Source organism: Schistocerca nitens, chromosome 2 (genome assembly GCF_023898315.1).
Source record: "Schistocerca nitens isolate TAMUIC-IGC-003100 chromosome 2, iqSchNite1.1, whole genome shotgun sequence".
NCBI lineage: Eukaryota > Metazoa > Arthropoda > Insecta > Orthoptera > Acrididae > Schistocerca > Schistocerca nitens.
The window spans coordinates 141,373,072-141,385,752 of NC_064615.1; the positions used below are offsets into that span (position 1 = coordinate 141,373,072).

The 12,681-nt window shown below is 40.7% G+C and overlaps 1 protein-coding gene across 1 annotated transcript in view; it reads left to right on the plus strand.

The window, feature by feature from the left end:
• LOC126235844 (cytochrome b5 reductase 4) overlaps nt 1–12,681 on the plus strand; it is a 315,221-nt gene that overhangs the window by 224,017 nt on the left and 78,523 nt on the right. The window contains exons 4-5 of the mRNA XM_049944708.1: nt 1,878–1,978; nt 4,913–5,057. Coding sequence (XP_049800665.1) covers nt 1,878–1,978; nt 4,913–5,057 — 246 coding nt within the window. The remainder of the gene's footprint in view (nt 1–1,877; nt 1,979–4,912; nt 5,058–12,681) is intronic.

Sequence of the window (12,681 nt, forward strand, 5' to 3'; positions counted from 1 at the left end):
TGCATATTAGTAGGTTTATAAAGCTGGTTTAGATCATGTACTTGCTGCCTGAGCCTAATCAGATTTGGTGGGAGTTCTAGTCTAGGATTACTTCCATTTTGACAGTGTTTAACTACCTTCTGGATTTCTCTGACTGGACAACTATATTCAAATCATACAGTAGGGTTGAGTAGAATTCATTCCATTTCTCATCCGACCCTTTTACCTGGTACACAGAATCCTATTTGTCATTCGCTAGTTTGTCTTTAAGAGCATTAATATTTGAGGTATTCAGCATTTGTTTCTGTAGCACAATTTTTGTTATTTTAGGCAAAACTGAATTTATGTATTCTATCACCTGACAGAAGAGGTCAGAATAAAGAAAATCTAAGTTACTGTAATTTACCTTATCTATAACATCTTTGTTGATTATAGCATAATATATTCTAGTGGAACATGTGTCTATCACTCTGGTGTCAGAGTTCACTATATTTACAAGATTGTATGAGGTCAGTACATCACTGAGTTTCAAGTTTACTATACTATTTGAGTTTGCTGCTATATTAAAGTCACCTAATATAGTAAGGTTATTAGAAACGGCCTGACCAACAACACTACTAACTTCATCCATAAACAGCATTACATCAGCATTTGGTGGCCTATATACTCCAATCACTTTAAGCTTTTTGGTAACTTAAGATCATTACTGTGGAGTACAATACCTGTCATTTCAATTGATTCTTCTTTGGTGTGGTGTTCAAGAAAGGAAATTTTTTTAGCTTTTATATCCTTACTAACACAAACTGCCACACCACCACATTTATGGTTTTGCCTACAGTAACTATTTACTAGTATGTAACCTTCTAATCTATAATATATTATTTCAGTGCATTTTATCCCATGTTCCGTTATTACTAGTACATGTGGCAAGTGTTCCTCTATGAATATTTGTAGAATGTCTAGTTTGTTTCTGAGATATTGCACATTTAAGTGCATTAACTTTAAGGGCGTTATCTCTTCTTGTTTATTTACCATCTTGCACGAATCAAAATTGTTTGAGTTACACTTTTTATGACTTTTGCATACACTGGTTTTTTAGAACTGTCCTGCAATGACTGATCACTTATTTCACAGCCTGGCTTTTCTTTTCGTGAATGGGACTCAGTCATATCCAAAATACATCCCTGAAAACCATTATTATGGTTCTTTATTCTAAAAATGTCTCGTGGTTGTAGCCCAGAGCAATTGGAGCTTTCTCCACACTGTCTTTCTCGCACTGTTTGTTTATGTGGGAAACTAGCTTGGCCTTAACTTTCCTGTTTAAGTGGAATCTGTGTTTTGTGTGTTCATCACAACTCTTCTTACTTAAGTCTATCAAATGTACATGACTAAATTTATCACACAGTTTCTGTAGCTCAGAATTGTAGTGTCCAATCGCTTTGTTTACATATGACCACAGTAGTAAATCATGTCGCACTGGCATGTTTGTGATGACAATGTTCATTTCAAATAGTTTTGGTAATATATTATGGAAACATCGCAGGGCTGTCCTGCTTTCGTTTTTGTATACGTCATTGCCGCCGCCAATAATCACAACGTGAGCGTCTTTGTTCAGTTGACTTGTTTCAGTTGTAGTATTCTCCACCACTGCATTTAACATTGCGTCACGCTTGATTTTCATGAAAACTGAATGCCAACATAGTATTTATGAATGAACTTTCTTATGAGGCCTATAGTTGGGCCTACACCAGTTAGTTTGATATGATGCATTGATGAATTTGTGGATGTAATGTTAGATGTAAGTGCAATGTCTTTCTGAAAAACATTTGTTTGTTGCTTACTAACACAAACTTTTTCTTTTTGCTTAAAACTTACTCAATGTGTTTTCTATGTTACAGGAATAGTTTACAATGTGACACATTATATGAATTTCCACCCTGGTGGCTCTGAACAGCTGATGAGGGGTGTAGGTAAAGATGCAACAGATTTATTTAATCAGGTAACTTTATTTGTTGATTTGCTTCATACATAGATTAAGGAGATATAAAACAGTGGTATGTTTTGTTAGCTACTCATTATTTATTTAGAGCAAAATTTTCAAAAACAAACACACAGCTATTGAAAAGATTACAAGAATTTTCACTTTCACAGAGGAGATACAATGCCTCTTAAAGTTAGTTAAAAGCTGCAGGAGAAATTTGAGCCGGCCGGGGTGGCCGAGCGATTCTAGGCGCTACAGTATGGAACCGCACAACCGCTACAGTCGCAGGTTCGAATCTTGCCTTGGGCTTGGATGTGTGTGATGTCCTTAGGTTAGTTAGGTTGAAGTAGTTCTAAGTTCTAGGGGACTGATGACCATAGATGTTAAGTCCCATAGTGCTCAGAGCCATTTGAACCTCACTCAGACGATCACAAATTAAGTGGTACAAAATTTATTCCAGTAGGACACAGACTGTCTTGGATGATAATATAGATTTTTTAATCAGTAATTAACTGGACCACATGTATGATGCAGTTCATATGGCAATTTGAAATTTTTAAAAACCAACCATACATCTAGAAAGTGTTTGCTACTGAGCCATTTTTTCTGGAAGCTGTTTCAAACTACCTCCATTTTCCATGCCTGCAGAGTAAATCATTGTCTCATTAAATCACAAAAGTTCCCTCCTCATTACCTAAATGAGACATTCATCTTTCACTTTGCTCCTACAGCCTCCCACCCCCTTCCCTCCCCCCTTCCCTCCCAGTCTGGATGAATGTCTTATTTAGGTAATGAGAAGGGAATGTTTGCAACTTAATGAGACTATAATTTACTCTGCATGCATGGAAAATGGAGATAGTTTTAGAAGCTGACAAGATTATTTGAAGAATAAAAGATAGAGAAAGGAGGAAGAGAACTTAATATTGGTGGCATTCTCTTTGCCTGATCTTCACATGCAGTAGTGTGTGACTTTCATCTAAAGATATTATAAAGTCATACGGCTCAGTTGGCTGGGAAAGTCTTTCAATTGGATTCCACTTTGGCGACTTGTATGTCCCTGAGCCAATGGAATCTGTTGGTTACAATCAGTCACCCATTTAAGACTAACTGGGCCTGAAGTTGTGAGAGTTTGATGACCAGGTAAGAACTGGTATATCCAGCATGATGAGGCCATTGGCAAAAAAGATGTGACAGTGGTTAGAACTTAAGGTCAGTCTCTTGCTCTTAGGGTGTAAAACTGTGCATTAATAAGGAAGAATTTGATATGGTACGAGCCTGCAGAATGTGATTGAGACACTGCTCTCTCCTCCCTGAGGTAGAAGTTATTAGTTCCAAAAGCTAAATTGTGTGTCACATACACTGCTATGTGGATATGTGGCAATACTACACATTTTACTTCCTAAACTAGGTAAGTGCTGGCCAAAAATCAACCACTGTGGGTTCTGAACATTAATATATGAACCAATATAGAAAAACCTGGGACTTCTCCTTAAATGCCTTAAACTATTATAACAGTTGATATAATGTAATTTGTGGGAAAGGGAAAAGTTGGTCAAGAGAGCGCATAGTGAATATCTGTGAAAGAGGCTCTATTTTTGTTAATATTTTGTAGCCTAGGGGGCCTTCATGATCCAGTACTCTGTTTTGTATGGTGCATTTTCAGTCCCATTGTATACATTCACTACACTGAGAGCTTACATCTTTGTGTCTAATTCCCCAGTTAACTCTTTACCTTTATGAAAGCACTCTGCACATGTTATTTTCGTAATGAGAAAGTAGACCAGGTTGCAGAAATGTTCATATCATATACCAACTTGCAAGCAGAACTTGTCATCGACATGCTTCTGTTCTGGTATGACAGCAACAAAGTTGTTAATGAATGAACTTGGATGCCATACTATATGCTGGTAGCACCTGGACACCATCGCAGAACCCACTGTGCAACACGATGGTTGTGACCATGGTTCCTGTTTCACCTTGTGTGCTATCTGGATTCTCACTCCCAGTATTAGCATTTGACAATAAGAAAGTTGTACGCATGTGCTTGGTTTTTGGTACCTTTAATTTCATTTAGGTTTTGTTTCTGTCTACAGGTTTTACTGAATGCTGTTTTTTCCTTTTTTTGTCTTTAACAACATATTTCCACTCAGCTTTGATTTACCTAGCTGCCAAAAATAAATTCTCAGATTTTTTATGTCATCCAGTAACAACAGAGTTTTATTTCCTTTCACCCTACCAGATGAATATCCCTTGACCTCAAGTTCTGCCAGACATTTCTTGTGACTATCCTAGTATCTTTAAGCATTATCAGACACTTTTTAAACAACCACATCCTCTCTTGTCAGGAGCAGCCCATGGTACAGAAAGTTAGCAATTTCACATATTTCTGTGCATTTCCATCTGCTGATATTTCCTGCAGAAAATTTCCCTATTTGTATCATAATTTGCATTCACTTTGTGGGCCTATTACACAGTATTTACAATTTAAAACATTGTGTTACACTGTTTTTCTATTAATTATGTAGCTGTTATTGAAAGTGGTTATACACATCCCTCTGTACCATTGTAATTAATTATATTAGCAGATTACTACTGAAATGTTTCATAAACTGAAATTATGTAGACAGAGATACTACACAACTAATTATTGTTTTAATAGGGTGACATACCCTTGCTCAGGAATTTATATTTCTCTTTGTTACCAAGATGGTTGTAATCACTGTTACAGTCATCACCGCAAATGACTATCTTTAAGCTAGTATCATGTCCATATTATTCTTCATTGCTGCACATACTCACTCAGTAGTGAATTTTTGCATTATTTACACTGAAATAGTGAATGTCATAATAAGTAAAAAAAGAAATTTAACTTCTTCCATAGCATGCAAAATGGCAGCAGATTTGTGAGTAATATAATGAGAGTCTTGTTCGTTAATGCTTCTTATTATGCAGGTACATGCTTGGGTGAATTATGATTCTATTCTCAAAAAGTGTGTTGTGGGGCGCCTGAAGCGAGGAGACAGCAGAAACGAAGACCTTCGTATGCATCTGTTTGGAAGTAATAAAAAGAAACCACCAGTTCCTGGTTTCCAAAATGGTGAGCACCCTGTTACAAAATATTACTGAGGTTATGTACTCCGTTAATGAATTGTTTCTAGGTACCAGTGTTAGTCTTCTGGTTGAAACAATAATTATCTGAGTAGTTCTACAAAATTCAGATTCAAACAAAGAAAACATGCAGCTCTGATGTCTGTCAGGATTCAGTTGAATAACTGAAAACAAATTACTTGAAGAAATACTACGTTTTGTATGGTTTTGTTTATGCGAAAATGTGTCTGAGGCATTCACGCATTTTCAGTTGATGTAATACATTGATATTTTGGTTAACACAGTGTATTTGTCAAATGCATTTTAAACAATTCAGCTGTCTCTTATTTTGTAACCAGTAGTTCCTGTTTCATGAATATATGCATAACACACAGCTTCATTGGTGATACAGTGCTGCATTCGTCATTTGGCTGACTTAGTATCAGAAGTTTTTGTGTATGCAGGGTGATCAGAAAGTGTCCGAAAAGCTTGGAAGGGGGTTGCAGAGTAGCCTGTACTAAGAAATAATCATTAAGGAAAAAAAGTGATTCATTGTGCCAGTTCTGAGATAATTAGCATTGAAGTTAACCTGTCAGGTCTGTGTATGCAAATTCGAGTGGCCCGCCAGTCAGTTTCACCAGATGTGTGATACAAAAATTTGACGTTTTGATAAGGATGAAACCTAAGCCAAAGGCTGAACAATCTCATATGCTATCATTAATGCAGTGAGAACAACTGACACTAATTGTATATCGTGGGCCACTTGAAGTTGTGGGCACAATGACCCGTTTGGCTAACATCAGTGCTAAGTAACTTGTGAACAGTGCAGTGTCTCGAATTTTTTTATTAACAATTATTTCTCAGCACAACCTACCATGCAACGCCCTTATGAGCTTCCTAAACTGTTTCTGAGGCTCACCAGCTTGGGGTGAAACACCTTCCCCACTATCTGGTCTGCACTAGGACTGATGGGGACACTTTCTCACAGCCATCATGACTTTACTTTTTTATGGAAAATGTTGATGACAAGTTTGGTGAAGTGGAGTCGCGCACTAAGATCCGATTTGCTATTGATCAAAACATCTGTCAGCCAATCGGGTGCCCTTCATGCTTATGACCATCTTGGTGACATCCTGCTGTCCATTTTTCCTCACCAGTCTTTGAATATGGTTCAGGAGACACTTTTCATAGGGACCTCATTCTTCAAACTGAACAGGAACTCCTGGCCAGTCTGGAATGGTGGGGCGTTCTGTTTGTTCTGCATGTTCAGAAAGGTCGTAAGGTCAATCACTGTAATACCAGTGCTTTTATACTGGCATTTGAGGGAGCTACCCTGCAGGTAAAGGTAAATGTTAGGTGTTTTCAGTGAAACATAAAGCCATATGTACCACCACCCTTGAGGGGTGTACGGTGTTTGCATTTCAGGCACATGTCTTCCTGCTGCACAGAGGACACTGTATGCAGTGAATGTAGACACTCACTCAATGAGGGGAGCCCCTGTGTTCTGCCATCAGTGTGTGTGAATTGTCTCAACCATCACTTTCCACACTCACCTGACGGCCTGACTTATAAGAAAAAGAAGATACAGGAGTACAAGTCCCTTGATTGTCTCAGCAATATGACCGTCGTCATCCTGTGTCTATGATGTCCAACTTTCCCTCTCTTATGTCCTTTCCCTCATTTCCACCTCCTTACCCCAGTTCTGCCCCCTCTTCTCTCCCCCTCCCATGCAATTCCAACACCCTCCCCTTTGGTGCTGCACCCCCCCCCCCCCTTACCCACTGTGCAGCCAGAGAAGTGTCCCCTTCTTCAGTGCCCACCAGTGATGGGGCTCCTTCCCGGGACTACTCTCCCCATTGTCTCCCAGGCTGGAGGCCTGCTGCCACAACTTGGCCACAGGTTTCTAAGTCCATGCCTGCCAAGGCCGCCTGCTTTCTCTCAGTTGTGGACCTTGAAGAAGAAGAAGAAGAAGTCTCAGGACAAGCCCCCTCTGTTGCCGTTGGAGGCACCATCTCCACTTTCACAACCTGAGTCTGACCTTTTATTTATGGATGTCACCCCATCCTCATAGGTGACAGGTGGTGATTTGGCAGTGTGATTGGCTCCAGCTTGTTCGCCTCCCATTTGGATCCCTATTCTGTGTTTATTCAATGGAACTGTAGTAGATACTACCATCATTTACCGGAGTTGTAATCCATTATTTCCTTTTACTCAGGTTGTGTCCTACTCCGGGAATCTGATTTTACTGATGCTTCCCAGTGACCCTTATGCATTCTTTCGGAACTGGGTTGGCCCTTTGAGGTTTCCATCAGGATCCCCTTGGACTCTGAGGTCATGGTTTGCAATCTCTATCTCTTTCCTGACAGGCTGCGTACACCCACTGCCCTAACTGCCCTCCTTCAGTAACTCCCCTCTCCCTTTGTCCTCCTTGGACGTTTTAATACCTTGCAACTGGTCCCCAGCCACTGACCTCTGTGATACTGACCACTTCCCATTGATTCTGTTGTTCCCTTCCCACCTCCCGATTGCCAGATTACCATGCTGGGCTTCCCATCATGTTGACTGGCCCCTCTATCCCTCCCAGGTCACACTGTTGTCACGCTGTACTGATGAAAACATCTGTGATTTGTCCAATAATATAATTCATGCACTGGCATTGCCATTGCCCATTTGATGGACGCTGTTCACTGCCGGCCAATTCTGTGGTGGAGCACGGCCATTGCCACTGCCATTCTTGATCGCCATCACATCTCCATCTTAAGTGGTACCCATCCTTCTCTGGTCTTATTACTTTTAAATGTCTTCCTGCCAAAAACTGTTACTTACTCAAACAGAGCAAGCGCATGTGATGGGCACACTTTGTCTTGTGGAACAATTTGCAATCCATTTCACAACAGCATTGTCGTCAGACTATTCAGCTGCCTTCCTCCTCTGGAAACAGCGGTTAAAGCTTGCCACTTCTGTTTTACCCCTTGTCAGATGGAATTCTACAATAAACCTTTTACTGAATGGGAACTTCTTCCGGTCCTCTCTTCTCCTCATGATTCAGCCCCTGGGCCCTGAACCATAACCAGTTGCTTCAACACTTCAATCCTCCACAAAGACAATCTCTCCTCCAAGTTTTTAACCATATTTGGCTCCATGACATTTTCCCCTTTCAATGGAGAGACAGTACCTTGGTTCCTGACCTGAAGCCCAGCAAGGATCTGTCGCCCCTTGATTGTTACTAGCTCATAAGTCTGGCCAGTGCCCCTGCAAGTTATCTGAATGTACAGTGGCTCATCTGCTCAGTTGGGTCCTCGAATCTCCTAACCATGTGGCTTTTGGGAGGGATAGTCTGTGATTGATCATCTGCTTGGATTAGACACCACAGTTTGGCTAGCAGGCCTTTTCTCAGTGCCGCCGCCTTGTTGCAATTTTCTTCACTCTTCATAAGGCCTATGACAAAGCTTGGTGCCATCACATCCTACTTATGTTCAACAAGTGGGATTTTCGTGGCCCCTGACAATTTTTATTCGCCAATTCCTATCTCGCCAGTCATTCTGAGTTTGAGGTGGCACCATTCTCAGCTCTCTGAAGATGCAGTAAATGGCATTCCAAAGGGCTTTTCTCATAATCATTAATGGATTTCTGGACTCTTGGCAGATTGTTGGTGACCTCTACTCTATATGTGGATGGCATCTGTATTTGGACTGGCTCCCATTCAGTAGTCTATTGAGCAACAGCTCCAGGGTGCCATTTGCCATGCTTCTACATGGATACTCTTGCACCATTTTCAGTTCTCCCCCTTAAATCAAAGGTGGAACATTACTGTTAACCATGCTATGGTCCATCCTGATCTAGAGCTCTATCTTGACACCCAAAACCTGACTATAGTCCCCCTGTTAAGTTTCTTGGGTCTTCTTTTTGACAACAAGCTTACTTGGTTGTCTCAGTGTGCCTTCTGAAAACTCAATGTCCTTCGCTTCCAAGCACACTCTTCTTGAGGCACAGATCATAACACTCTTCTCCACATTTATCAGGCATTAGTTCTGTCAAGTTCATGGATCAGCTGTTCCTTCCATGGTACTCCTCGTGGACCTGGTTCTTCATTGTGGTATCCATTTAGCCACCAGTGCCTTTAGCACCAGTCCTGTTGATAGTCTTGTGATTGACACTGGGATCCCTACCCTTTTGGTTCTGGAGTCCCAGCTCCTAGTTTTCTATGCCATCACTACTACCTGCTCTTCCCCTGTACCACCACTATTATCTGCTCTTCTCCTGCTCACCCATCTTACTCTATTCTATTCGGGGATTCTGGACGTAGCCCTCCTGCTGCCCGCCCTCAACTAGGTTTACTGGTAGTTCCTCAGTTGCAGTTTTGGGGTCTCAAAGGCCCCATTGCACCAGTGGTGTTCTGCTGTATATTCTGCATGCTTTTCAGGGCACTATTTTTTTTTACACTGATGACTCTAAATCTGTCAGTCATATGGGGTACGCTGTCACATCTTCTGTTGGCATGGAGCACCATCTTTTGACGTCTGTGTATGGGGTCTTCACCACAGAACTTATGGCTATTATCAGGCCCTCTATTTTATTAAATTGTCCTCCATCACCCAAGTTTTGTCATGTATGGACTCAGTGAGTGGCCTTCAGATAATCACTCGGGGTTTTTCCTTCCAACCTTTTCTCTCTACTATCCACGACCTTCTCACCAATCTTGGGGCTACTGCTTGTTAGATTGATTTCCCTTGGGTTCCTGGTGATGCGGTATCCCGATAATGAAATGTTGATCAGCCAGTTATGTCCTGATCTCCATGACATCTCTGGGGGTGGATCAGCAACTTTACATCAAATGCTTTTTGTTCAGGTGTAGGTAGTCTCTTGAGAGGCAAACTTCGTGCAGTCAAGGAGACTCCCATCACGTTGCGTTCTTTCCTCAGCCTCACCCAGAGGGAATCTATCATCCTCTGCTGTCTTTGAAGTGGTTATACTAGATTGACCCATGGCATTTTTACTCTGCAGTGAGCTGTTCCCCATTTGCAGTTGCAGTGCGCTGCTCACGGTGATCCATATTTTGATGTACTGTCCTTTGGCCCTTCGCATTACAAGTGCCCTCCCAGCTTTCTTGTCCTGGGTATTAGTGGACAACTCTTGCATGGTTGTGTCTGTCCTTGGTTTTCTTCGTAAAAGTGGTTTCTCTTCCCAGGTTTAAGTATTTGAATTTCTCTCTGTAATTGGAGCCTGTTGGTTAACGTTGGTTTTGGTTACGGAGGCCTCAGCCTTGCCTCCACACCAGGCAGGTTTCCACCCTCCCCCCTTTTCCCTATGTTTTGTCTGGTATTTCATGCCATTTGTTTCCTCTTTTTGCGTATCTTCTTCTCCTGGTGTTGTCACAATTGTGTTGTGATCATGGTATCGTGTGGGGGATCAGGAAGGGTGGCAATGGTGCTGGTGCCCCAATATGTGTAGCATCTCTGGAGTGACCCTGTCCCCCTGCCTCCTTTCTGTTCTTTACTTTTGCTGCTGCCCCAGTGTTTCTTTCACCTCTTTGTTTGGCCATTTTCACCTTCACCTTGACAGGACTGTGCTGTTTGTGTAGCTCCTCCATTGACTTCTGCCACTTCATGGGACCAATGACACTGCTGTTTGGTTCCCTCCTCCAATCAACCAACCAACTGATGTAATTACTCACAGAAGTCCACATGTGGCAGACATATACTTAATACAGTCACCGAATAAAACATTTCAGACATTGTCCTTCAGATCCAACAGTCTTACCAATAAAAACATTATTTGCACTGTAATTGTCATTTGGAAACAACACAGTTCATAGTCTGTCCTTAGTGTCATAGATTGCACAAGCCATTGTTGAATTTTAACACTGTCAATAAAAATAGTTAAAAGTTATTCATTAAAAAAAAATCCTGGACATGAAATTTAGGTGAAATATGGTGCTTTTCCACCTTATACTTCATCTCAATCAACTGCGGTATATTACGCTGTATTGGCGAACGGAGATGTTGCTCCATTCAAGCTCACTGCAGACTGAACTAGAACTGAATGACAATGGATTTTAACCTGATTCTTATGTAAGTTTACAACCTAATTTGCCAATTGGTGTGCATCAGATTTTCACTAATTACAATTAAAGATTTACATTTCTGTATAACTGAATAGTGGATGGAGATTTGTTTGAACATGAACTTTCAGATACTGTAATGATTTATGTTGAATTATAGCTAAATTGTGCAAATAATGCTATTCTATTTCAGTAAAATAAATGTCGTGTGACTAGGGCCTCCCGTCGGGTAAACCATTCGCTGGGTGCAAGTCTTTCGATTTGACGCCACTTCGGCAATTTGCGCGTTGATGGGGATGAAATGATGATGATGATAAGAACAACACAACACCAAGTCACTGAGCGGGGAAACTCTCCGAGCCAGCCGGGAAACAAACCCGGGCCCTTAGGATTGACATTCTGTCGCACTGACCACTCAGCTACCGGGGGCAGACTCTATTTCAGTAACACTGTTTTATCTTAAGATATTAATTACTTCCAAATTAACTGAGTGCAGTAGCTAGCATATTTTCGTCGCTGTTTGTGTGAATACCTTACTTATTTCTATAACTTTTTCTTTAATCTATTTTTTCAGGAAGTCAGTTTGGGTATATGTTTACATATGAGCAATGGTAACAAAATCTGAAACTATTGATATTTTGTATTTAGTCCTGTTTTCAGCCAAAGTAATCAATCAACTGACTGAGAAAAACCAAAGTAAGATAACAATAATAAAGTTAAGTTGAATTAGCTCTGAGTCAATGTTCGAAATTTTAGTGCACATGACATACAAATGACAATTTCAAAGATAACACAAAAAAGTAGCAGTAGAATAATAATTATAATTATTTGGGGAAGGAAAAAAACATAATGGATGGATGTAAACCAACTGCTTTGTCACATTTGCACTTGTGTGTAGAAAAGTATTCGCCCAGTACTCTCCTGGCCACTGGATGTAGACTTGATACAAATGGAATTTTAACAATGTGTTTATGAACAAGTTCTTGTGTGATTTCCTTTTTTTTCCATTTATGATGTAATTTTGAAGTGTAATTGTGACTCTTTCACATTAAACTCATACCACATTCAATTTTTGACATGCACCCATGAGGTAATTTAATTGACAACTATTGATAATTAAAGCAAAGTTGATTGTGACAACTGGCAACAGATTGCCCGACTCTAACCTAAATAGATATTATCTAAATTCAGTTTTTTACACATGTTGTTGTTGTTGTTGTTGTTGTTGTTGTTGTTGTGGTCTTCAGTCCTGAGACTGGTTTGATGCAGCTCTCCATGCTACTCTATCCTGTGCAAGCTTCTTCATCTCCCAGTACCTACTGCAACCTACATCCTTCTGAATCTGCTTGGTGTATTCATCTCTTGGTCTCCCTCTACGATTTTTACCCTCCATGCTGCCCTCCAATACTAAATTGGTAATCCCTTGATGCCTCAGAACATCTTCTTCCTACTGATCCCTTCTCCTAGTCAAGTTGTGCCACAAACTTCTCTTCTGCCCAATCCCATTCAACACCTCCTCATTAGTTATGTGATCTACCCATCTAATCTTCAGCATTCTTCTGTAGCACCGCAT